The 26,469-nt window shown below is 40.2% G+C and overlaps 3 protein-coding genes across 7 annotated transcripts; 1 reads left to right on the plus strand and 2 right to left on the minus strand.

Annotated features, from left to right (window-relative positions):
• The first annotated feature begins 6,066 nt into the window (after positions 1-6,066).
• LOC146512460 (uncharacterized) lies at positions 6,067-12,711 on the plus strand. 4 transcript variants are annotated; one of them, XM_085170713.1, is made up of 5 exons: positions 6,067-6,389; positions 8,599-9,333; positions 9,709-10,101; positions 10,660-10,776; positions 11,285-12,711. In XM_085170713.1, the coding sequence occupies exons 2-5, from the start codon at positions 8,623-8,625 to the stop codon at positions 12,356-12,358; spliced, it is 2,295 nt and encodes a 764-aa protein (XP_085026839.1). In that variant the 5' UTR covers positions 6,067-6,389; positions 8,599-8,622; the 3' UTR covers positions 12,359-12,711. The 4 variants fall into 4 exon arrangements, with proteins under 4 accessions (XP_085026839.1, XP_085026840.1, XP_085026838.1 ...); XM_085170712.1 differs by lacking the exon at positions 6,067-6,389 and adding an exon at positions 6,685-6,885; XM_085170714.1 differs by lacking the exon at positions 8,599-9,333.
• A 1,299-nt stretch (positions 12,712-14,010) lies between these two features.
• On the minus strand, positions 14,011-17,759 carry LOC146512461 (uncharacterized). 2 transcript variants are annotated; one of them, XM_085170718.1, is made up of 2 exons: positions 16,629-17,759; positions 14,011-14,963 (listed from the first exon to the last, which is right to left on the minus strand). In XM_085170718.1, exons 1-2 carry the CDS (start codon positions 17,463-17,465, stop codon positions 14,637-14,639), a joined length of 1,164 nt encoding a protein of 387 aa, XP_085026844.1. In that variant the 5' UTR covers positions 17,466-17,759; the 3' UTR covers positions 14,011-14,636. The 2 variants fall into 2 exon arrangements, 1 of the variants encoding a protein (XP_085026844.1); XR_014875768.1 differs by having other exon boundaries at positions 14,858-14,963; positions 15,800-16,747.
• Positions 17,760-18,339: 580 nt separating this feature from the next.
• Positions 18,340-25,312, minus strand: LOC146512462 (cerebellar degeneration-related protein 2-like). Its single transcript, XM_085170717.1, has 6 exons — positions 25,051-25,312; positions 24,284-24,396; positions 22,857-23,005; positions 22,585-22,752; positions 20,776-20,995; positions 18,340-20,617 (listed from the first exon to the last, which is right to left on the minus strand). Exons 1-6 carry the CDS (start codon positions 25,130-25,132, stop codon positions 20,018-20,020), a joined length of 1,332 nt encoding a protein of 443 aa, XP_085026843.1. The 5' UTR covers positions 25,133-25,312; the 3' UTR covers positions 18,340-20,017.
• Positions 25,313-26,469: the final 1,157 nt, after the last annotated feature.

The raw sequence follows: 26,469 nt of genomic DNA on the forward strand, positions 1-26,469 counted from the left end.
GGATAAACCTCCGCCTACTCTACAGGTGAAAATAGAGCAACAGGACCGCTAGTCTTTGACTTTATTTATTTTCTGCTGTATTTTCCTTGCATCTGAAAGAGTGAGTGTAAACACACACAAAAAAAAAATAAAAAAAAATTATATATATATATATATATATATATATGCACTGCACCACTGCTGTAAAGAGTCTGGTTTCTTCATGGTGTTGAAGTGTCGAGGGGAGAACGCAGCCCTGAAGGAATGTCTGACACGACACTACCAGGACCCCACGTTTTTCGAAGAGTGCAAGCAGGAGTACATTCGAGAGAAGCTGGAATTTGAGAGGACGGGGATTCCAGCCAAGAACATGAAACAAAAACTTCCGACTAGCATGTAAAATAACAACACAACAAGCTTTATTTTTAAAGCTTGTTTTGAAAGCTGATTTTATATATATATATATATATAATTAATTACTGATTACTTTTTTCAAGTAACTTGACCAACACTGCTTGTCATATCTTTTCACCTTTCAGCACTCAGCGTTATGTTTGCTTTGCCTTCAGTGCTGTGATTTACAGACACATACGCAGCTATACAAGACACACACACACCCCTTTAGTGAACATTCACACTCAAGTTAATTTAGGAAAACTGAACGCATTTATTTCACATTTCAGTGTGAGCCCAGCATTAGATAGAAAGGAGCAGACGGACGAGTTTAATAAACTCCACCAACGCAGTGGTGACGCTAATCAGAAGGCTAGACCGTCCAATTTCCCCAGCCGTTTACTTCCGGCCTACTTCTGAGGACCCGCCCCACGTAGACCACGAAGCCCGAGTCCTCGGGAGGATGCAGCCCATGAATTTGGACACGATTTGAAATTTCAAAACATATGTGCACTTAACAGTTATGTTTAATGAACCTGAACATATTTACAAGAATTAACATTAAAGGCCTGCATATACGACCTAGGTTTTTCAACAAGTTTCTCGCCTTTTGAACCGCGGTGTTTAATGCTTTGTTGTTTATACGTACTTTGTCTTGTTGCATGTGCATGATGTCGTCGTGTGGGACCTCTCTTGACCGCAAGAAATGTTCTAAATCCTCCTCCATGTCTGCACCTACGGGGGCTCCGTACGCACCCTTCAACTGAAACGCTATCAAAAGGAGCGGGATCTTTTGCGAGATCTCGCAAAAGTTTTGCGAGATCCCGAGTTTGTTTGTTTTGTTTTTTTTGTTTTTTGTTTTTTGTTTTTTTCCCCCAGTTTGTTTTGCGAGATCTCGCAAAAGTTTTGCGAGATCCCGAGTTAGTTTTGCGAGATCCTATGTGAGCACACAAATGAGCAGGGAGGGGAGCCTTCAGTTTAAATGGTTCGGTTTGCAAATACATTATTCATGTTCATCCAGCAAACACTAATATATTTTACCTGTCGCTATTTTTAATTCATTATATTGAGACTTTTTTCCCCACTTGCCTTAAACTTGGTGAACAAATTCTGGGATATGTTGTGATATTTCTTAGAGGCAGTTGTCTCCTCACACTACAAGCCCTGAATGGCACTAATGATTCCTCAAGCAATAAAATCACCCTCACTTTAGCAGAGAATATTCCCCGAGGGGTTACCAAACAGGGGAAAATTGCAAATGTCAGTTTGTGGCAAAACTGTTTGACAGGTGAAAAGGCATTCACAATAATGAGCAGCTTACATCACCCACAGCGCACTTTTTTCCCCATTCAATTTCTGATGGCCAGTATGGTTGCTCTTATAAAATTTTAAGATGACTGAATTTTATAATTAAAAATGTTACTTGTTCTAAACGGATTACTGAAGTCTCCAAACTGGCAGAGCTTCTTAACGATGTCTATCTGCCAACAAATTGGTGCTGTAACACTCATGAACTGGCATGGGAATTCTATCACTTCAACCAAATAGGTGAGGTGTCAAGATCAGTATCCAGCTTATTGGAAGTGATTAAGAACAACTAAAAATTTGTAAATGGGATGCTGCCAGAAAGCGTAAATTGCTGATGGAAAAGCAGAGGGAATGGGAGGGAGCCTGCTAAGCTGTAAATGGCCTTCTCATTGTGAGGTAACAACAAAATGGGATGTCAGGATGTAGGTGTAAACATCCAACAACTTCTGACATTGGTCCCAATACTTTGTGTCTAAAAAAAAAAATGCAGTAAAATGTAATAATGTAATGTAATAATAATTTGACCACTCCTAAAACAGTTTTCATTGTGTATTCTAAGTTGTTGGAGCATCAGATGTTGTTGTGTTTTCGTTTTCTTTTTTCTTTTTTTTTTTTTGGGGGGGGGGGGGGTCGTCTTGTCTCCAGGTAAGAGGAAGTGATTCACAGTGGATCATTTAAAGGGAGACAAATGTCACTAATGCAAATGATGTGACTCAGCTAGCTAAAAAAATGGTAAAAGCAACAAGCCCTCATTTTAATGTTCGAAACGTAGATTACGACCAAGGTATTTTGCAGGTGTGATGGGGTTAAAAATTGTGGCCCATGGGAACTCTGAGAGCTGGCTCCATGACTGATCATGGGAAGCTAGGGTGAACGCTAATAATGTTAATTCTCTACAGCCTGTCAGCACACATATACACAAATAGCCTCTTTGATACTATTGAAAGTTTCAGACTGGGGGATCCATGACAGGGATGGACAAATATGTCTTACACGTCAAAAGGGATTGTTCAATGAAAATTTGTCAAGAGCTTAAATACATGAGCAACATGTTTAAAAAAAAAATATATATAAAAAATATAAAAAAAAAAAAAAAGAAAGGGAAAAAAAAAAAAGTTGAATCAGTAATAACACTAGCTATTTGGCCACATGGTCACATGCTTACTTTGTTTTGCTCTTGCAATCAAATTTTTAACAGACAAGTGCAAATACATTCAGAGCACTGAGTTAGCATAGATGATAGCTAGCTAATCGACAAACAGGAAGAAAAAAAGCTTTGCTTTCAAAACATCCCTCAAAGTTCAAAGTGAGCTTTCCGCCAATTAGGAAAGTAACAGAAAGATGCTTGAAATCATAAAATACTCATTCTATCAGGGTTTCTAACAATTGGGACACAGACTTGAGGCCACGCCCTCCCTGCTGCTCTCCGGGGAGGGCGTGGCCAGAGAATGCTTCAAATAAATGGCGCCCATTTCTTTGAACCACTCTGTCCTTCCTGTTTGACCCACTCCTGCCGCTTGCCAGAATTTTATTTCTCTTTTTTGGGTAGGTACTAGTATCAAATTATGTCTTACACCTCACTTTGTAAACTGTCATTCTTTTATTATAATAAACATGCTACCTACAGCTTACCATTGGACCTCTAATGGTTGTGTGAAGTGAATGTAAAATTTCCAGGGGTGAAATGTAACAAATAATGTGGGGATCTGAGTACCACAGAATACAACAATCAGCCTTCTGAGCCTGCCTGGAACTAACAACTGATATGTCCACTCAGTAGAATATAAACATTGAAACTGGGTATCCCAAAGCTGCTTTTTTTTCTGACTAGGACCCAGGAAATAAAGTACTCATTTAAATGCACATACACTAAATTGTCTAAATGATATAGAGCTATTCACATGAGGGTCCAAATTTTACAGATGCTAACAAGGAGGTGTTTGAATGAAATAAAGTTGTCCTTATTTGTTGGGTATGAGAAATCAGAGTGATGCTGCTTCATGCTCTGGGTGGGCTGATAATGAGAAGGACAAACTCTGCCATCTAATTGCTCACCTGATTGAATTCAAACTCCAGAGTGAGGAACTTTCACACAGAGTCTCAGATTATAAACTGTAGGTGGGCTGGATAATTAACTGTAGTGAGGAGCTCCTTTTCCTCCAGCAGAGCATTATGATAAAACACTAGGGGCTCTACTACTCCTGACTACTGTTTAATGAGACAGCCTCCTCTAAGGTAATGGTCCTGAAGTTTCTAGGGGAAACATTTAACCAAATAACTAACTAGAGGTCCACATACTATCTTTTTATGGAGTTTAAGTGGCTCTTATAGCTTTCATGTGTGGCTATAGTTTGCTCTGAGAAGACTGTAAAAATCAGCTAAGTGGATCATCATTGGAACCTCTATATTTCTGAACACAAAGAACTAAACTGTCCCAGGCCATGAAAAGGACTAAGTGTGCAAAGAAACTCCACAGACTGAAACCTAAAGCACATGGCAAGAAATGCAATGCATTACAGAGTACAAACCAGTACTCCAAGACTGCAGCAGTGATGCCTCATTAGAAGATGTGCTAACCAGCTTCTGCAACTGACAGCGGTGATATTAAGAACATTTTGAAGTTAGCTTAAGAAAACAGCTAGACCAGACAACATGCCTGGTTAGGTGCTCAAATGTTAACTGGCACGTTTTGACATTTTCAAAACATCCCTGAGCACAACGGTTCGTGTTTGCCTCAAGATCATCCCAGTGTCCAAGAAACCAACTATGTCCTGTCTCAGCAACACTGGCACCTGCCCAGGGCTCTGTGCTCGACCCATTGTTCTCATCCTTAAGGCGATGAAAATGATTAACTTCAGGAGGAACTCTGCCACCCTACTTTACTCCATATCAACTGTTCTGCCGTCGAGATCGTCAGCAGTGCAAAATTTCTCGGAGTACACCTGGTAGTGACACAGGGGGACATTACATTACAATACATACGTGGACATAAAATTGAGGCTGTAAAGGGGTGTATGAGGCCACTTCACCAACCCCTACCCTCCAACCTCTGGATAACCCACATGCCCCATGGCCCTATGTGTATAGTGATGTATCATGAGCCATTAGGATTGTAGTGGGTCACTGCACAGCAAGCAACAGCCCTACCCACTGTTGCCTATGTGACCATCTGCTTGGCATACAGAGAGTGGAGAGTACAGCCAACCACCTCCACTAAATAATTGAATTGATCACTGGGGAGCAGTGATACACTGATTGTACTAAGATAAATCTGAGTGCCTGTAATATCCATCATAATGGAGCTGCTAACTAAAAAGTAGTCTGATGTGAGTGGTGTACTGTTGAATAGGTGTGATCCCTGAGAGTAGAGTGATATGAACACCAATTATCACTGAGACAAACAATACAGCAGTACTTTTGAAGAACGTCTAGACTGCCAGTTCCTTTGACTCACTGCTGTACTGAGCCTGTCAATTTCTGGATTAAATACCAGGTTAAAGTCACCTGTTAGAGTGTTAGAGTGATCCCAAAATGAGGTAGTGAAAGCATGAAAGGAGGGAGGGTCATTTATATATACAAGCAATATATAATTTATCTATTCAAAATATGAATCTAAGTATCATAAATATATCTTCTGTATCTGTTACATTGTTGCTACAGTGAAGTTTCTATTTCTGTGAATGTGGCTGCACCTGTTTTGTTTTGAGTTGTAGCAGGCTGAGTAAGAGGGACATGTGGAGAGTTGAGTGTGCGTGCAAATGTTTTGGACAAACTAAGTTTCCTGCAGAAAGAAAATGTGCCTGTAAGCCATTAACAAGTGTTAATGGCTTAACACTTAACCGGCCCCTCGTACATTCCGTGTGGCAAACGTCAATGCGTTCAGTTTTCCTAAATTAACTTGAGTGTGAATGTTCACTAAAGGGGTGTGTGTGTGTCTTGTATAGCTGCGTATGTGTCTGTAAATCACAGCACTGAAGGCAAAGCAAACATAACGCTGAGTGCTGAAAGGTGAAAAGAGATGACAAGCAGTGTTGGTCAAGTTACTTGAAAAAAGTAATCAGTAATTAATTACTGATTTTATATATATATATATATATATATATATATATAAGCTTTAAAAATAAAGCTTGTTGTGTTGTTATTTTACATGCTAGTCGGAAGTTTTTGTTTCATGTTCTTGGCTGGAATCCCCGTCCTCTCAAATTCCAGCTTCTCTCGAATGTACTCCTGCTTGCACTCTTCGAAAAACGTGGGGTCCTGGTAGTGTCGTGTCAGACATTCCTTCAGGGCTGCGTTCTCCCCTCGACACTTCAACACCATGAAGAAACCAGACTCTTTACAGCAGTGGTGCAGTGCATATATATATATATATATATATATATAATTTTTTTTGTGTGTGTGTTTACACTCACTCTTTCAGATGCAAGGAAAATACAGCAGAAAATAAATAAAGTCAAAGACTAGCGGTCCTGTTGCTCTATTTTCACCTGTAGAGTAGGCGGAGGTTTATCCTGGTGCAGGTGTGCCGCAGCGGTCAGTGGAAGGATACCGCAGTTTCTCTGTGAGTTTCTCATTATGTCGTAGCTACTCGGTGTTTGGAAGTTTGGAAGTTTAGGGGGTTTTTTTTCGCTGTAAAAAGAAGTTTTCTTCCCACGCACAGCGGACACTAATGTTTTTGTCACTTTTTATGGAATCAAACTCAAAATAAGGTCAGTACTTCCACGCTTTAAACGCTGCACGCTCATACTCTCTCCCGCACTCGATATATTATCCATTGTTGATCTGCACACAGCTGTTGTCACTAACATCACACTCGCTTATGTCACTGTCATGAGACATTTCTGGCAAGAAAATCACGGTTTTAGTAACGCAGTTCCAACGGGAAAGTAACGGTAATCTAATTACCGTTTTTGCAATAGTAATCCCTTACTTTACTCGTTACTTGAAAAAAGTAATCAGATTACTGGGAGAAAAAAAAATTAAGACGGACTTTTGCGAGATCTCGCAAAACAAACTGGGAAAAAAAAACAAAAAAAAAAAAACAAACTCGGGATCTCGCAAAAGATCCCGCTCCTTTTGATAGCGTTTCAGTTGAAGGGTGCGTACGGAGCCCCCGTAGGTGCAGACATGGAGGAGGATTTAGAACATTTCTTGCGGTCAAGAGAGGTCCCACACGACGACATCATGCACATGCAACAAGACAAAGTACGTATAAACAACAAAGCATTAAACACCGCGGTTCAAAAGGCGAGAAACTTGTTGAAAAACCTAGGTCGTATATGCAGGCCTTTAATGTTAATTCTTGTAAATATGTTCAGGTTCATTAAACATAACTGTTAAGTGCACATATGTTTTGAAATTTCAAATCGTGTCCAAATTCATGGGCTGCATCCTCCCGAGGACTCGGGCTTCGTGGTCTACGTGGGGCGGGTCCTCAGAAGTAGGCCGGAAGTAAACGGCTGGGGAAATTGGACGGTCTAGCCTTCTGATTAGCGTCACCACTGCGTTGGTGGAGTTTATTAAACTCGTCCGTCTGCTCCTTTCTATCTAATGCTGGGCTCACACTGTGCGATTTTTACAGTCGCGCGATTCAGCTCCTGCTCAAACTGTACATTGACTCGCAGGGGTTAGAAGTTCGTAGGTCACGATGCAGGGTCTCACACTATACGACCCGATGCTCTGATGCGACCCGAGTGCTCACACTGTGCGTCCATAAAATGAAGGTTATAACAGAAATTCTGTCGCTCGCTCTCCCTCTCTGTCTTTCACTCACACAGACACGCACACCACCGCCATCAACTTTGCTAAATTGCTACAAACAGGTTTGAAATCCTCACGACCAAGCGATTGATGATCGGGAGCTGGTCGTGAGGTGTTAATCGCTTCTCGTTACCCCAGGTATACTATACGATGCACGACGAAGGCCAAAATCGGGCCATCGCAAAAACAGTCGCACGACTCAAAAATCGGCTCAAAATGGGCCAAAAATCGCACAGTGTGAGCCCAGCATAAGCGGTGTAAAAACCAAGGAGGAACCCACCCAGGGGATTAATAAAGTTTTATTTTATCTAATTTAATCTAATAACTTTAATCTCAGCCAAACCGGTTTACTCACGAACAAATAAAACACTGAAAAAAGCCAAACATTAACATTTTTAGGTTGTCTAAGTGTTTTATATATTACGTTTAGCCTGAGTAGCAAAAGTCCGAGGTGAGCTGAAAATGATGTGCCGGGAGTTGTGCCGTTCTCCTGGTATATGTTAATTTTGTTCTGGTTGTATACATGTTCTGTATACTGTTTCTTAATAAAGTTTAATAATTAAAAAAAAAAATTCGGTGAAAAGGAGGACGCATTTGTCCGCTGCATTCGGAGGAGTCTACGAATTTAAAATAGAATCTTTGTAGAGATTGCCATAATTGTTGTACATTTCTGTGCAAATAAAAAAAAAACTAGTACGGATTTTGGATAGCCTTCGGCGCATCGCTGTGACGTAATCGGTCTACAAAAGCGTCCTCAGGAGGATGCAGCCCATGAATTTGGACAATGTGATAAATAAAGTTAAAAGAAAAAGAGGTTGCAGCCCATGAATTTGGATGTTGTTATCTGGCTGTGCCATTACCATGGTAACATGGACACCATAGCACAAAATACTTGGTGGAACTTACCTTACTTATACCTTACTAGCAAAATATTTTTTAGTAACGTAGTATATAAATATCTACTACTATTACTCTACTAATACTAACAGAGCAACAGTAAGGTAATAAGACACAAGTTGTCAGAGTAACTTTTGATAATGATCATGAACAGTGATTAAGAACTCTATTTCTAATACAGTTAGTATTCCATGTGTGCTAGTGTGGCTTCCTAGAATAAAAGTATATTAATAGCATTTCTCTAATGTTTTATGTCTGCAGGTGGATAAGGCAGTGCTGTCCGTCATGACTGATGTACAAATGGCAAAATACATAAGGACATATGGTGACAGAGTAGCTGTCCAGTCCTTCTGTCAACAAACTAAGTACAGCACAGATAAAGAGACTCTTCTGCAGAACCTAAGAGATAAAATTGCGGCACGGAAAGTAAGATCAAAAACCAAAGGAGTGCTGTGTGGTTCATCAGGTGTGTTCCACAAGCAAGGTGAAGGGATGGCAAGACAGAGAAATACTGCAGGAGAGAAGACCTGCAGAAAAATAGAAATCGGATGGCTTCATTTAAGCAGTAATGAATACCGTCAAGTGAGAACCAGAAATGGTGGAGGAACAAGACATGCAACTGTGGAAAAAACTACAACTGTAGCTAAGATTTTGGAAATGGGAAAGGACCTGTTTTTTCCAGATGGGTACTCGCCAAAAGGGAGAGTTGAAGACTTTGTCATTGATGTCTGTGATTTTAAAAGAAATCCGATTGCTTTAGATGACACTGTTGGCAAACTTTATGAACAAACCAAATTGAAGCTCATGAGATTTTACATTTGCACAAAAGATGAAACACCATCAACAGTTCAGTCCTCATCTGAAGAGGATTTTTCTGTCAGCATAACTGAAGAAGATTCACCGGTGACATTACTTGGATTTGACAGTGAGACAGATGATTTTGTCCCAGATCTACTTGACCATGGGGATTCATCTGACAGTGACACTGGCAAACAGGTTTGTTAAAATAAGAAAGTTATTATTACAAATAATGATCACTTTAAAGTTACTGTATTTTTTTGTGTTTATTAGTGCTTGGTGGTAACATGCGACATGTTCTAATTTTGTGGTACTATTGTACTAGGTATGACTGTGCAACGGCAATAAAGAGTTGTCTTATTCAAGTGCTTTATGTACATCTACGAATATTTGCACTTCTGTAGGATGAAATTATTCAAGGAATTTGTTGTTGACTTGTGTGGTAAGGTACATTTAATACATCTGTGAAAGACTTACAGCTTTGTATTCATTAACATGTTCTAAATGACTGGCTGCTGAAAAAATAATTGAGTTATTTTCGTTTGTTTCTTGTGTTTGTTTTCTGGTTCACAGATTCACAATTTCCAGATGGGACACAATCCAAAAAAACTGAAATCACTCTGCGAGGCAGTGACAACACAAAGTCCAGGAAAATCACATCATATGCATTCAACCCCAAAAGACATTAAAAACACTGTTGTGGGACAGCAGCAGCAGACTGACTCAAGTGATCATGATTTCCCTGACCACTGCTCTGAAATTATTGATCTGACCAGTATAGTTCCTAACAAATCCTTCAAACTAGAGTCCCGGGAGAAACTTCCAGAAGATTTGGAATTTCGTTTTCCAGACACAGACGAAGTGGATACGGTTCTATGGAATCCTGAAGAGGATCTTGTCAGAGCAGATGGTGATGACACAGTCGTGATAACCCTGAATTATGTCAACAGTGAGGATCTCAGACAGGTAAGACCATGGACAGTTGTGGTTGATATGGTTTATGTAAGTGTTACAAAATATGGAAATTTATTAATAATCAAATTCAATAACTTGCATAGTTCTGATTTTAAAAAAGCTGATCATGCATTCCTGCTTGGACAAAATTTAAGCATGTATGTTATTTTCTGTAATATTATTCTTTTGGGTCTTAAAAGAAATAACCTACAGTACTGTGAAACACTTGCTCAATTTCTATTAATCAGAATTCATCTCTTGTTTGTTTAAAACTTGATTTTGTTGCAGCAATAATACAACATTTTAAGTAGTAAGAAGTACATCAAGATCTGATAAAAACCTGTGGAATTCCACTGTAATATGTCTTTTTACTCTTGTAAGTGAGACATGTAGGCTGAAAATAAAGAGGTGTATCTTTTTTCTATTTCTTAAGACCTATTGACATATTTTGCAGACTTTTTAAGAACATTCATGATTTAGAATAGGCCAAGGTAGAAGATTGAAGAAGAGTCTTCTAATCTTGAAGGGTTAAGGTGTCTGTTGTCAGTTAATGCAATACTTCCTTCTCAGAATGCCGACACAAATGGATTACCTATGGATGGTTTCCTGCTACCATTGTCTTCAGCTAATGGCTTGCCCACACCCCATATGCAGTCAATACAGGAGGAAGCACCCCAGATTACACAGGTAAGATGGATCAATTCGGGCAACCATAAACACCTATCTTTACATACTGTAGAGATGCCAAAATTTCATGCTATTTTCTGAGGATATGGCAGTTTGTGGGTCCATTTGAATTAAAAAGATATTGTCAGTTGAGAGACAATTCCAGTGTTTAACATTAAGATAAGATTAAACAGGAAATTTAGTCTTGAAATTAAATTATTTACATAACACAGCAGTGAGACATTGTTTTGGTGTCACTATTGTGTTCTCTACCTTTTTTGCACAGAAGTGAGTCTTCTCATACATGTAAAGAACACTTGTATAATTTTCTGTGAGGCATACGAGGACATCCATCAGGCCAAAATGTGAATGTTATACATAAATTGTCAGTGCAACCATGGTTTGGGAATGTACAGCCCACTAAAATTAGACAAATAAATTTCAAACTTTTTCAGAACATTGATATTGTGTAATCTGTACAATTCATTTGCATTTCTTATGGAATGTGCATGTTTTGTCTTTTACTCAGGACCATGGACTGAATTTCATCGCACAAGGTTTGCCTTTAGATTCAAGCAACCAACTTTCCCCATCAAATTCAGGAGACCCACAGAGCCCCCTACATGTATCAATTCGCAGGATAAAAGTTGTTGATGATCTTTTGGCTGTATTTATGGACAGTAGCATTCTGAATGAGACTTTAAAGATGAACTTTGTAAATGAAAATGCTGTTGATGATGCTGGGGTGTCAAGGGAGGTTTACACTGCATTTTGGGAGCAATTTTTGGAACAGTGTGAAGGTGAAAATGAACGAGTTCCAAGGCTGAGACCAGACTTTAGTGAGGCTGAATGGCAAGCAGTTGGGCAGATATGGGTGAAAGGCTTACTAGACCATGGTGTCTTTCCAGTGAGGCTGTCAAAGGCTTTCATTTTAGCTTGCATCCACGGAATGGACTCAGTTGATGTAGACATTCTGATTGCATCGTTTCTCAACTATCTCCCTCCTGTTGAGAGATCAGCTGTTGAGAAGGCTCTCCAAGGCACAATGGATGAAAATGATGAAGACCTGCTTGACCTTTTTACAAGGATGGGTTCCCACTTCCTGCCACCTAAGAACAACATGCAGCCTGCCATTGAAACAATGGCTCATAAGGCCATTCTCCAAGAGCCAAAGTATATAATGGATTGCTTCTCCACACCCATGGCACATCTGCAGCTGAAACTGGCAGACAAGGAAAGTGTGTTATCTCTGTATGAGACAAAGAAGGCCACAGGCAAAAGACTAGTGCAGCTATTTGAAACAACAAAATTGATGCTGTCTCACGGAGAACAGACAACCTTTAACCATCTTCAGCGTTATGTTAAAAACGCTGATGAAACCAAAGCTGAAAAAATCCTGCGCTTCTGCACAGGATCTTCTGTGATATGTGTTGACAAAATTTTGGTGTGCTTTAATGCTGAAACTGGGCTCAACAGAAGGCCTGTTGCTCACACCTGTGGAGCTACCCTTGAAGTGCCATGCACTTACAGTTCTTATCCTGAATTTCGCACAGAGTTCGACAATATCCTTTCCAGCAATTACTTTGAAATGGACATCATTTGAACTTGATGAGTGTACTAATGGTTACAACTGTAATTGTTATATGTATGATTATCCTTGAGTTCATAAATTCTGTCTTGTTTCATTTCTCATTGAAGCATTTGATATATTCAGCTGTATAATAAGCAGTCACAAATTTAATTTTCTGATGGTTTAGTTGTATGTTAGCTCAGATTTCACAAGGACTCTTTATTGTTTAAAATTCTTTGAAAATGACCGCATCTTTAACTTCTGTTGAAAACAAGGTTTGTGTTTAGCGTTAGAGGGACAGATCACATCAAAATCTGCTGTACACATTGTCATTGTTTCCTTTTACTCCTGCCATCAGCCAGAATAAAGGCTCGCTTTTGTTTTAAGTTCAGTGTCCTCTCTCTCTCCTTGTCTGCTTTTGGGTACATTCTCTCAACACACCTGCATACCCCGCAGTGACACACATTGGCTTGCTGTTTATCCATCTAGAATGTTTTGTCATGAGTTGCCTAGTTTTGGGAGATATTAGCTGTAGAGATCTCTTCCTTGTTGAAAAACTACATGAAGCTACATAAGGTCTACATAAAGACATTGCTACTAAGCATTAAATACCATGTGAAACGAGAAGGGTAGGCTTGTACAGTCAATATCTCTAAAATTGGGCAACTCACACTAAAACAATGTGGATTAACGAATACTACAGCTAGCGAACAGAAAAATGTGTAAATTTGATTTTAGGGTGAAAGGTCCATTAATATTAGTAAAGAATGTCACTATGGTTGCGAAAAAAGTTATTGAAAGTTAATGATAAGATCCTGTTTCCAAATTCTTAAAGCTGATGTGGCCTATAAACATCATCTTGTAACAATAAGTCCTATTTTCCCTTGATTAGCTTCTGAAATGTTTACTAGTTGTTTTGTTAAAAAGCATATTGCCATCACAAGTTATCTTTTTTGAAAGGACTTTGCCATAATGTGACATACAGATGATTCACAATTCTTTATACTGTCTTATATAATTACAAATTACCAAGCAATGATTATCAGATTTAACAGTTTCTTGGATAAACAAGATTGTAGGCCAGGATTTCTAATTAGATCAAATAGTATATATGGTTAATTATAAAATATTGCTATATTTTTGACAGATTATGCACTTCTGTCTACCCTTCTCTGAAATTAAAGTGCCTGGGAACACAGGCAGTCAATACACAGATGTTGTCGATATGCTTTTGTCATTTGCAATTTTTTAGTTGTCTGTACTACATAGTCCAAAAAAAAAATTAGAAATTGATTAGATTTCAGTTTATTTATCCGGTAGTTCAACAACACATATCATCCTTTCAGAAGTGGTGAGTTTTGCAAAAATAGCATTCGAATGAAATTGCTGTTCATCAACAGAACAGGTGGGTGCAAAGAATTTGTTATTCAGCTGATAAAATAAGCTTCAGATAAATTCAGTGACCAAAAAAGAATGTTTATATCTATTAGAAATTCTAAGAGTTCAAAAGGTCTCGATTTAGTTCTTTATTTTTTCAGTTTTGTTTAACCAACATTAAAAAACTAAAGCTCGTCTGGAATCAGAATAAATAGTTAAAAAAAAATAGCAAAAATGACATGAAATAATTATATTTTTAGACAGAGAAACTTGAGTTTAGAAAAATGCCAAGGTGCCCCCCCCCCCCCCCCCTCAGATTATGATGCCCCTTAGTACCATTTCATGTAGCTTGCCAGTGTGACAGTTGGTGTTATAATATATATAAAGCAACAAGGCATAATAGAATATCTCTTCGATTTTAAACTGTATTCTAGCCAACATAAACAACTAAACATTCCCATCATTAACAAATAGAGATGGTGTAAATAAATACCAACTCACCATTTAAAAGTTATTACAAAATACTCAACATAAACCACCATTATCTGAGTAAACACTGTACATTAAAACTCCTAACACATTAAATTAAGACGTGTCTTATGTTTTGATCCATGTATCAAGCCAAATAGACAGTTAAAGTAATTCGAAGTAATACACATAGACATAGAACTTGATAACATTTGACAGAACATTACAATGTTTTTGTGCTAAAGAACACTCAGAATATCATTAACAGGCAGAGACTCCCCTTTATACTTTAGTTCACTGACCCTCCTGGAACACAACAATAAATATTTCTATATAAGATATTCTCATAAATGACTGTGTACTAGAAAGCTTACAGTTTACAGTCTGTTTAATATCCAGAAGTTAGCTTTCTCACATATAGCACAGGTCAATTTTGAGAAATGTTCTCTGCTGCAGTGTATGCAATTTACACTAATGCCATGATGTTCTCTCTTAAATGCATGTACAAGTTCACAGCCTGATATGGGTCTGTTGGTGGAGTCAGATGGGACTCAGTCATGATGATATTGCACAGTTCATATACATCGGGGTCACATGGTTTGGTCAGTCGAAAAACACACTCAGTTTTACACATTTCAACATCTTCTTCTTCAGTGGGGCAAAGGAAGTCTCTTGTCCCGTAGAGCTCAGGTAATGTATACATTACATTAGGTCGACCACTGGGGATATTGATGTTTGTTGATGGCCTGATGGAGTGTGTATTCCAAACCTGTGCAGTGTCATCCAGCTCATCCTGTTAAAAAGAATACAGAAATTTAAGAAATGTGATCGCATGTACGTATATACATATACGCAGATCACGATGAGACAACTCACTCACTGAGAGGAAGGTTTCTTATATTTATGCAATTTATTATTTTTAAACAATCATGCGAATTTTTGTAATCATGTACTTTACCTAATGTCATCTGTACAAGTGTTTCACACACTAACTACGGTTACTGTTATGCTGTGATATCTTACATTAGTACTATTAGTCTTATTACTACCTGCTTGTCTCATCTACTCCCCTCATAATAATCAATTTGTTTTATGTCACTGATCATTGTATTTTGTATTTGTAAGTTATTTGGATATTCCAATCTAAATAATTCCAAATTGTAAATAGTTAATATTATAGATAAGAAATTTTCATGTGCCATGTCAACATCTTCAACATAGATGTTACCAGTGTTGGGAAGGTTACTTTTAAAATGTATTCCATTACAGAATACATGACCCGAAATGTATTCTGTAACATATTCCGCTACGTTACTCAATGAGAGTAACATATTCTGAATACTTTGGATTACTTAATATATTATCATGCTGTTTACAACTACGTGAATGTACTATTGCTGTGATTTATTACTGTTACTGAAGGTCCGCGGCTCCGAAACATAGTAAAGGGACCTCTGGCTAATACGGTGGGTTCTGTGTCTGGTCGTAGCCAAAAAATAGCTTTACTTTGTTGTCTGGGTCAACTTTGCTTGCGAGAGAGAGGCGTTGAAAGGCTGCTCCAACGGAACTTATTGTTTTTGGAGGAAAACACGAACACGGTGTACAGTCTAGTCTTAATAGCTTACTTACAACTGGGCTCGTCAGGCACTCTTCTTGGCTGCAGTGGTTATTATTATATTTACATGCTTCCAGCTCCCGTTTCTGCTCGATGACAGCTCGTACTTTTTTTTCTCCCTCCCTCGCTCACAGACACATCAGGGGTATGGCAGTCCATTCTCCCTGCAGCACGGACTACACTGCCTATGATGCTACATTCTTTAGAGCTATGCCTGTAGCATTCTGCCTATTAGCTTAGCACAACAACAACAAAAAGGCCTCTCTCACCCAGGAAACACGCAGAGAGAGAGCGTCACCCTGTAACCATGGCAACCGTAACGCTGCCGCCTGGAGCAACAGAACGTAGCTGTCAAACAAAACCCAAACAGTCCTGACCCGTGACAATATGAAACAGGAAAGTACCGCCGTGTAATCCATTTATTTCAACAAAGTGACTGTATTCTAAATACCACCTTTTTAAACGGTAACTGTAACGGAATACAGTTACTCATATTTTGTATTTTAAATACGTAACGGCGGTACATGTATTCCGTTACTCTCCAACACTGGATGTTACTGTAGTCTTGGTTGTTGAGCTCTTCCTTAAGGCGGCCGATTGCTTAAGCCTAAATTATAGTATTTACACAATTTTTTATTTCATTTACTCCCTGCTCCTCTCAACCGCTTCTCCCTGTCTTGTCTCTTTCTTCCTGCAAGTCTCTCCATTTCCTAAACCTGGCACAGGTCTCATCTCTCACAGTACTTCGTGTATTACCTCTCTATCACTTCCTCAGTTTCTTTTATCTCTCACTCACACACGCATGCATCCATACACGCAACAAAACATATTTTATTAACTCACCTGGATGAGTCCCATGCAACAAAACTGAAGGAGGTTTTTGTCCAGAAACCCACCATCAAAGTACCCGTTGTCTCTGATGTCTGCAAATAAGGATAACCAGAACTCCAGACACTGGCTGCGAAGAAAACGCCACCAGTATTCAATCCTTTGATTGGCGGTACTTGCTCCCTCCAAGTAACTCTCAAGGGTGTCGTTAGGAGCCACGGGCACAAGGAAACGCTGAAAGCCTCTAACATGGCCATTTTCAGTTCCAAGATCGCCCCTCACAACTCTAGGGCAGCCCTTTAAACGCTGCACCGCTTCTATGTAATACCCCCCGATCACTTTCGGATTACTATTTGTTGTGTACGCATTAAGCCAGATTAGTTTTCTAGAGAAACCGTCAATACTACCATTGATACAGATGCCATATGGCTTCAGTTTGTCGTAGGAGTCCATGTGCCAGATGAAATTCGGCCCTTTTGAAAAATAGTTCCTTCGCCTGAAACGTCTTGCTTGCCTCAGTGCGACGCCTCGGGGATCCAGCTCCTTCAAAACCAAGCGCACATCCTCTTTCCTCACGCGTAGTCCATGTTCCCTGCATTTAGCGTACATCCATCGGTATCCGTGAAGCTGCCCAGAGTACTGCAATTGGTTGTCTATAAATTCAACCAAGACGGCCAGGTCAGAGTACGCTTTGTGGCGAGTGTGTCCCCTTGCGCTAAGAACTCTCTTCAGATGTCTTTCGCTTATATGAAAACTGTGTCTACTGCAAAGCACAGTTTTAATGTCTTTATAGTTTAGTCCAAGCTCAAAGTAAAAATCTATGAATCGCTCAAATGGGTGTGTGTCCTCCATCGCTGTGGTTGTTTCTAAAGTTTCAGTGCTGATTTGGAGGTGTATGGTATGGACTTTTGCGAGATCCCGAGTTTTTTTTTTTTTTTTTTTTTTTTTTTTTTTTTTTTTTTTTCCCCAGTTTGTTTTGCGAGATCTCGCAAAAGTTTTGCGAGATCCCGAGTTAGTTTTGCGAGATCTCGCAAAAGTTTTGCGAGATCCCGAGTTTGTTTTGCGAGATCTCGCAAAAGTTTTGCGAGATCTCGCAAAAGTCCGTCTTAATTTTTTTTTCTCCCATGTCCCCTGCGGGGCTCCGTACCTGCGGGGCTCCGTAGTAGAAAATAGGTTTAAATGTTAAAGTAATTTCTTCAAGTTAGAGAATGTTGCATATAATTTTATTTTTGCTTGATGCATAAAGTTAAAAGATTAAAACTGATAAAACAAGTTTTTAAAAAAGACTTTTCCATTTGATTACATTTTGTATGATGGATTATGCAGAAAAAGTAGAATTGGGCTGAAAGATCTATCGCTTTATCACCTATTCAGGTTGTAAATCATGTTTTTAAAAACTAAGTAACTAAGTAATTAATTACTTTTGAAAATAAGTAATCAGTAAAGTAACAGGATTACTTTTTTGGGGAAGTAATCACTAATTAGTTACTGATTACTTTTTTCAAGTAACTTGACCAACACTGACCCTAACCATCAAAAATGAATGCCTAACCCTAACTCTGACACTAAAACCTCATTTTGAGTCTCAAAAATGCCTTCAGACATGTCTGGATGGTGATTTTGTCCTCATAACGGCTGTTGGTCCCCACAAGTACAGTAAACTTCAAATTTTTGGACCCCACAAAGATGTAAACATGGTAAACACACACACACACACGCTTCCATCTCAGCTTGCTTCATGTTTTAATGGCTCAGAGAAGTAACATTAACCATGAAACAGCGAAAAACACAGCGGATTATTCAGGTCTCTGGAGGAGACGGTAGCACATCACACGTAGCGTTAGCTAGCTACATTTACAACACACGCGCAAAGTGTCAGAAGAGCACTGAAAACGCCTGTGCAATTCTAAAGTGCATCTCATTGAGATTTTACAGACATCTACAGATACAGCAGTGCACAGTTATTAAGCTGAACAAGGACTCGTGAACATCGGGCAGCAGAAGCAACAGAAGTGCTGCTAAGAAAAAGCTTCTAATCATACTTCAAGACACCGTCACAGGTTATATTATCAAGTACACAGTTAATATTTTGGTAAACTTTATTATAACATTCGCTTACAGCCATCTAAACTACCATAAGACAATCAAGTATAAATTCAGGAGGATAATGCATCAGTTACAAAAACCCTAATATATTAGAGCACCTAAAATCACCTCTGAACTCCATCACAAATACGTCATTCATTGTATACCCAGACTTAGTCAACCTTGCAATGGTGACTAACAAGTGCAGGAAAACTACCATCGAGAAATTCACTTTTTTGCTACAGCGGTGAAGAAAACCATAAATTATAAAGTATTTCAGCTCACATGAGCTCTGTTAAAGACGAACAAACAAAAAAAATCCCAAAACAGACATGGTCTTCTGTTTCACAGGTCCATAATTTCCTAATAATGATGTTGGAAATTTCCCAGAAAGAGCAACGCCATTTGGAGTTAATATATAAAAGCGATTGTGATCATGTGATCCAAAGAGTTGAGACGAGATGCAGTCATTGTTTAGCTGCCTGGCCAACAACTTTTATTGCTTTTGTTCCCTTTCTGGTCTCAGCACAATACCTGCTCAGCACCTCTGAGACGCACCGTTAACAAGAGGCTGGTGGAGCGCCGATAGGCTAAAGGGTGGAGATTTCCAACAGCGGCTGGTTGTAACCATAAACGGAGCAGAATCAGAAAACGGTGGACCACTGCTGTTTTTTTCAATAAAGAAGCTAAAAGTCCCAGCTCTAGCTTCTTGAATGTGTACTTTTTTGGGATATTTGTCTTCTCCGACAGTAAAATTAAAACACATTTATATTTCAGACTACTTGTTGGGTGTTACCTTAGTCTAGAACAAATTTCACAGAGCCTAAGTTGAAGCTTTGATGTGGTTTGATTTCCAGGAAGTATTTACTCTAAGGAAGAAGGAAGACGTACACTTTCTATATTTTCTAGAATTTTGTATCTTTACTGGGAACTTGATGATTTTACTTTAGAATGCTGCTTCTCTAAAAGGAAACTGTGTGACTCAAACTAAAGAGTAGTCGGCTTAAAGGAAGACAATTTTCCCCCAGAAATTTCACCCGGGAGGTTGTTTGTGAACACGTTTTCGCAAATTGAGGTAAAGCGATTGCACAGTAGAGACGGTGGCGTCAGGCACTGGTGTTTCTGTGCAAAACGAGCCACATCTGCGACGTGAGCTGGTGGTGTTAGCCTTTGTGTTCCTGTGTTGCCCTTATCTGTTAAGCTGTTTGTGCGGTGATCACAGTTTCTGGGCAGATAAAAGTCTTTCGAAAAGTTGTTCCAAAACAGGAAGACGGTTATTCGTTTTTTTTTTTTTCCCCTTTTAACTTTTTACAAGTGTTTTAATTAGGCAGAGCTTTCCCAGCTGAGTGTTTCCCCCGGCTTTCAATCAGGTCTTCTTTGGTTTTCTGGATGCGGGAGAAAATTTCCCTGAAGAGTTCCTTGTACTCCGGCTGGTGAAAGTCATCCTCAAAGTCCTCCCTGTCTGTCAGAGGGAATGTGGTGGCGATGAAGGATGCAGTCTGCACTGACTTGTGGCTCAGTTTGTCCTGCTCGTCTTCCTCAGAGTGGCATCGACGAAGCAGCTCGTCGTACTTCACCTGCAAGGCGCTGTACTGGGCGTCAACCTCGTTGAGCAGCGAGATCCCGCGATATTTCACTACCTCGGCCCGGCGCACGCAGGAGCACTCGTGGTCATAGACCCTGTCGGGAGAGTCTGGCATCTGCGTCGCCTTCATCAGCCGCTCACTTCTCCAGCGCTTCAGGACCGCGGGGCTTTTAACCAAAGATGCCTCTCCGTCATTCTCCTCCTCTGGGTTGAGGAACAGTGTGTGCGGCAGCAGGCCGTGGAGGACGTCCGGCCTGTTGCATCTTGTAGAGGATTCTGATTTCCAGAGCTGACGAAGCTCCTCCGCCTCGCGCTCCAGCTCAGACAGTCTGGCCTGATGAAGATAGACAGTTGGACAAACTGTTAGACTGGCGACCTGTCCAGGGTGCTACCCGCCACCTGTGACCCTAAATTGGATTAGTGATCAAGAAAGTGGATGGATGCAAGTCGGAAACAAATTTAAGGACAGAGAGATACTGGTGTCAGTCTTACCTGACATCCTGCCATCCCGGCCAGCTGCTGCTCCAGCTCTGCATTTTCTCTGGCGAGCAGCTCAGCCTCTCGCTCTGCTTCTTCCCTGCGAGCACGCTCAGTGGCAAACTGTGTCTGAAGAGCATGGAGGGACTGTCGCAGCGAGTCCTGCTCCTCTTCCTGCCATGATGTGGTAGACGGCTCGATATCCTTTGAGGGTTTGTCGTGATCGTAGTCGTACCTGCACAAACAGGTGCATTTTAGACCCCGATTTCCATATACAGTATTTAAATAAAAGAACTGATGTCTGGATACTAAATATGAAGCTACAGCCAGCAGATGGTTGGCTACAGTCCTGACCAAAGCAGTGACTCCCAGGAGAGCACCCTGTTGGCTGATAGAGACCATGTGATATGGCTAAAAGCTCCACAGGAACCCGGCGAAAGAATCTCTAATGGAGATTATTTCCTCAGCTAATCTTATCCATTATCACTTATTTATAAATGTTGCTTAACAGCTTAAAAGGTGGCAATAAATGCAATTGGGAGAAGGGTCAAAGGTCAGCAGCCAGGCTGTTCAATCTGGCATTTCTGTTTTTTGTGACCGTTTAAGCGTTTTGACAATTTAAACCAAATCTGCAGCTTCATCCATTTGTCTTGATGTGTGGGTGAAAATTTATATATATATCCAAGATAATGAAGAGCTGAAAACAATAAATAAATAAGCACACTAAGCAAGGAATCAAGGGCTTATCAGTAGCACCGGGCAGCCTGTGTGAGAGTTCACCAACTTCAGACAGATATTGAGACACATTTGTTCTCTCAGCTCGAGACTTTGACCTCCTTTCTTCCAACCTAAACCACCGCACTGCACTCTGACTTTATCACTGAGACTTCCTGCATGTTGTGAAGAAGCCCGGCTAACAGGATTACACACCACAGAGACTAAACTGAGGCTGTGAATGAACGCGTCACACTACAGATCAAGAACAAGTGACGGGGGCACGAAGCACGCAGGCCTCTGCGACGTAGACACGAGCCGCTGCCAGGAAGAGCAGGATCAGTGCAGATAGGTTAAAGCTAAAGCTGAGAGGATCGGCTTAGATCTCCTCCTGAGACCTACAAAGAGCAATTAAGGCGATTTTACCAGAGTAAAACACAAAAACACAGCAACGAGCTGACAAATTACCATCCACAGTCTCCAGAATGTATAAAATTTCACCTGTTATAGAGTTTGAAACTACGGGTGTTTATCCATTATTAGCAGGTTTTGGATGTCCACCTGCAGGAACAGTACTGACAGCACATTTTTCAGGCTCAGATAATAATTATGCAAGGTGTATCTGTGGAAAATGAACTAAAATATCAGCAGAAGGGGAAATTATCTCATATCAGGAACTGAGGACTACAGTATCTCCCTGCGCTGTTGGGCATTTGTACCCCTGAGTAGATCGAGTGCCTAAATACGACTTCCTGCAGATGTTTTTCAGAGAATGTGTTCATACGGTCATCATGGAGCATGTTGTGCCTGCAGCAGATGAGTGTGTAATGAAATCAGTGCAGAGATATCGTTATATCAGTCAATTTTGTCCCACAGTGTTTACTTTTACTTACATTTACCTCATAATTGGAGGTTTTGGCCCCTTTTACTGTGAGCGTGTAACATTAGGCAGGGAAGATGGAAAACGACATCATCATAAATGGTTCCCAGAACCATTCATGATGATATAAACACATGCAAGCTTCAGATCTGCCCGTCTGAAGTCAGCTCTCTCGACTCCTTATTTAAGCTCCACTGGTCTGTGATAATTTGTGTTTGCGCGTTACCCACCTGAGTGTGTTTTGCAGCTCCTGCAGGCAGGACATGCTGTGAGTGCTGCGAGGCCAGCTCTCTCTGTGCAAAGGTTTCTGAGGTGGAAAGGGACTCAGCTTCAGCTCCTCCACCTGATGCTGCAGCTCCTCCACCTGCATCTGCAGTAGCTCCACTGTTTCTGTAAGCCTGCACAGAAAAAAATAAAAACCAGTGAATACAAAGTTAGTAAAAAAAAAAACAAAAACAAAAAAAAAAAGTTTTTAATAAGAAACTGGTGATAAATGTCTCACCCTTGGATCTTCTGCTGGGCTGCCCGGTTGTCCAGAACAAGTTTGTGGTTGCTCTGCTCCAGCTCTCGGGCCGACAGGTCGAGCTGCTCGTACACTTTTGCGTGCTGGTCGTTAACCTGTCTGAGGAGGTCCACCTGCTTTGTCAAGTACTGGAGGCGAGAGAAAAAGGTGATAAGGAGAAAGACATCTATTATTGTTAACAATTACACTATCAGTCAGTGCTTTAGCAGGTCAAATGAACAGCTATTTTTAATGATTAAATCATTACAAAAATCGCTGATAACTCATCTTTTTATGTTCGCCATCTTCTACGGTAGCTTTGCATGATTCAGTGTTTAAAATAATTCATTATCCAGCTGACAGATATTTTAGCTCCTCTCCCTTTAAAGCCTAGCTTGAATATCTTTTCCAAGCTCCCCTCATTGTAAGCCCACTTTCATCTGATTGGCTGCCCCTCACAAACAAAAGGTTTGAACAGCTTGTAGGTGAAGCTTCTGCACCTTTAAGGAATCTTCTCTCACTGACTCGAACAGAGTCGAGAGTAGATTTACAAAAAAAAAAAATCTTAAATAAGCATTTTGAGCAGATACTCAATATTTAAACTTTGGTCATGTTTGATGTGAGGACCAACAGTAAGACAGTGTAAACATAAACCTACTATTATTATCCATATGCTGCTATTTGAGCATTTTTCTGGCAGGTTAACAGCCCGACGATTTTATTTCCCAGTAACACCTAAATGCCTCCCTTAAGTCCCAGATTAATTGAGGACGTATTATCTAACAGGGCGCCACAGCCAGGAAACTTTCGTCATGTAATCAGTTGGCGTAAAATCAAAAGAAAGAAAAAAAACCCAGCTGATAAGTAACTTCACTCTGCCCGGACACGTTCATGGTGCTTCTTTTTATTAGTCGCCTTTCAATCCAGCAAAGAGCGAGCGTAAATCAGCGAATCGATCCTAGCACTGGTCAACATTGATGTCACGTGTGTCTGCTGCAGGTCTTAAGAGATTAATTGTGCATGTCAGCAGTTTAATGCAGGGATGGATTTAGAGCCAGACCCCCCCCCCACCACCACCACCACCACCACCACCACCAGGCTGAGCCTATTTAGTTAAATTTAGCAGGAAGTCAGAAGTCTCTTAGAAAAGGTTTTGGCTCTGAGCTTCTACTGTTTTGGACCACAGTTCAGCGAGCCTTCGGGGAGTTTGAAGGTAAAGGGACACATGTCTGTCCATCCCCAGAAGAAGAAATGGCTGTGTACAGCAAAATGTTTCGTGTTAACATTTAGTAACACCCTGAAAGCATTAAAGAGGAAATCAGAGCTGTGTGAGAGAAGCTGGTTCATCTCTTGATGTTTTCAGCACAGCCTGGCCTAATGAGAGCTCTGTTTAGGACTATACTTTGTGAGAGAAGGGAGGTATTTACCTCGATCTCCTGCAGTTGTTCCTGGTTGTTGGAGTACATCTGCTTGAGCCCCTGCTCCAGCTCCCTGTTCCTCTCCAGAAGGGTCTTCCCCAGCTCGGCTGCCAGCTGCAGGTCTGCAGGAGACACGGAGAGAGGTGAAACTGCAAGTCCTTCAGCATTCATGGCTCTGTACTAATGGTGAAGGAGACCTGACAAGCAGCTTTCAGAGGTGCTGTTGGTGTTGGCAGCAATCCAGTAACACAAAGTGTCTCTTTAGAAACTCAATTAAGGAAAGGAATAAAGGCATGCACTTTTACATTTACAGGCGAAGCTCTTTTCCACGCTACATGGACAAAAACATGATAAAATGTGAAGGTGATTTTTGCACACACAGGAACAACCCACGGCCACTAGCGTAAAAGCAGCCCATGCAGGTAGGAAGGATGAATAAAGTCAGAGGCACATTCAGGCAGAGCGGCTCTGTTTTTGCCGCATATGTGAGTGTGCTGCTGACTCCTGGATTTTCTCACACCCTTCCAGGACTCGCAAAATTTCCACTAAATCAGACTTCAGACTAAAACCACCCCGACTTAAAACCCACAGAAATTGATGCAAATATTGCCCGTGCATATTTTTAAAATTACTTATAATGCCATTCATATATTAAACACCGCGCATCATTATCAGCTGTAACAGCCCTGTAATTCTCTGCCTGCAGGGTAAATAAAGACTAAGTGCGAATCTTTATCTTTAAGCACAGAGACACAAAGACTGAAAGGAAACTGTACCATGTTCAAGGTCTTGCTTGTCGTACCACGGTTCCTCCTCCTTTATCTCAAATTCTTCCTCCACAATCATGTCTGTAAGCATCCTCGGGATTTTATTTTAATTTATTTCATCAGTCAAACTCTTTAAAGATTTATCTATATTAAAAACATGAAACACTTTGAAAAAGGACTTTGATATACGAAGATAACCGGTTCAGTCAGCGTCCTCTCCCCCCCCACAGCCGGCACCGGTGCGCGCTCATCATAGGACAGTCTTACTTCCAGCTCACCGCTCATGAAATCGTTTGCGCGCAGAATCGCTTTCCGGTTTGGTTTTTCAGAATAAGTGTTGCACCAAGACACCCGAAAAAGAAGACGACAGCGCATAAAGATTTAAAAATACAAATATGTTAAAGAAAGAAAGAAAGAAAGAGATAAACAGCAAGAGAACAAAAGATACAAAGTAAAACTTAAAGTACACTAATTAAAAAGCTGGGCACATGATCAGCAGGTATGACCTTTAGCAGAAACATATTAATTTGGGTTCAAAAACGAAATCTTGTTATTGTGGAATCTGTGAATAACAGATGGAAAAGCAACAGGAACGTGTGCGGACTGGCTGTTAACTAATTTGAGAAAAAATGATTCCACTATATTTAAACGTCAGTGGCGTAGTAATGTCTGGTTAACAAAGGTAAAACAAAATTGTGGTTTTACTGTGAAGATTAGCACCCGTGATTTCCGGCATCAGGTCGCCACACCTGCTCCTCCGAGTTTGGTCCGCCAAAGATGAACAGCCACCACACGGGGGCGCTGCAGAAACATGACAGCACGAAGGTAGAACCGCAGAAATGCCGTAGGCTAATGATCTGCGGTCATCAATGAACAGCAGAAAATCTTCTTAGATAGTTGGTTTAGGAACAATATTATTTTAGTTAACCAGTTATTCGATTCAAATGGTATGCTTTTCTTCTATGAAGAATTTTGTTTACATTTCAATTTAGCTATCAGTCGTGATGATTATACTAACGTATTTGGCTCTATACCTTCAGGGGTTTGTATGCTTTTTAAGAATAAACCTAATATCCCATCAGACCACAGACCATTGGCATCTCCAATACAAACTGTTGGTAAGATATGCTTTTCTAAGCATTCAAAAAACAACAATAAACCTATCAGATCTTTATTTCAGAATAGTATAACCACGCTACCATATGTAATTTTTTTCTGGAACCGGCTGACTGATGATATTATGTGGAACGAATAAAAATAAAATAAATTAATACACAGAATTTACCCATCTAAAGATTATCTTCAAAGCAAATTCAAATTAGACATTGATGCAAACTGTAGTTTTTGTAAGACTTGCAAGGAATCCACTATACGTCTTCTTTGGTTTTGTCCTCTTGTACAAGACTTCTGGCAGAGATTATGTGTTTT

Source organism: Neolamprologus multifasciatus, chromosome 8 (assembly GCF_963576455.1).
Source record: "Neolamprologus multifasciatus chromosome 8, fNeoMul1.2, whole genome shotgun sequence".
NCBI classification, from domain to species: Eukaryota; Metazoa; Chordata; class Actinopteri; order Cichliformes; family Cichlidae; genus Neolamprologus; species Neolamprologus multifasciatus.

Coding starts and splice junctions, on each gene's coding strand:
- LOC146512461 (XM_085170718.1), bottom strand. CDS start 17,465: ATGGAGGACACACACCCATTTGAGCGATTCATAGATTTTTACTTTGAG. Junction 14,964..16,628: donor GTTGCATGGGACTCATCCAG/GTGAGTTAATAA, acceptor TCTTTTTAACAG/GATGAGCTGGATGACACTGC.
- LOC146512460 (XM_085170712.1), top strand. CDS start 6,808: ATGGAGGAGGATTTAGAACATTTCTTGCGGTCAAGAGAGGTCCCACAC. Junction 9,334..9,708: donor ACAGTGACACTGGCAAACAG/GTTTGTTAAAAT, acceptor TCTGGTTCACAG/ATTCACAATTTCCAGATGGG. Junction 10,777..11,284: donor AAGCACCCCAGATTACACAG/GTAAGATGGATC, acceptor TCTTTTACTCAG/GACCATGGACTGAATTTCAT.
- LOC146512462 (XM_085170717.1), bottom strand. CDS start 25,132: ATGCTTACAGACATGATTGTGGAGGAAGAATTTGAGATAAAGGAGGAG. Junction 22,753..22,856: donor GCCCAGCAGAAGATCCAAGG/GTGAGACATTTA, acceptor TTTTCTGTGCAG/GCTTACAGAAACAGTGGAGC. Junction 20,996..22,584: donor GAGCTGCAAAACACACTCAG/GTGGGTAACGCG, acceptor CTGTTTGTGCAG/GTACGACTACGATCACGACA.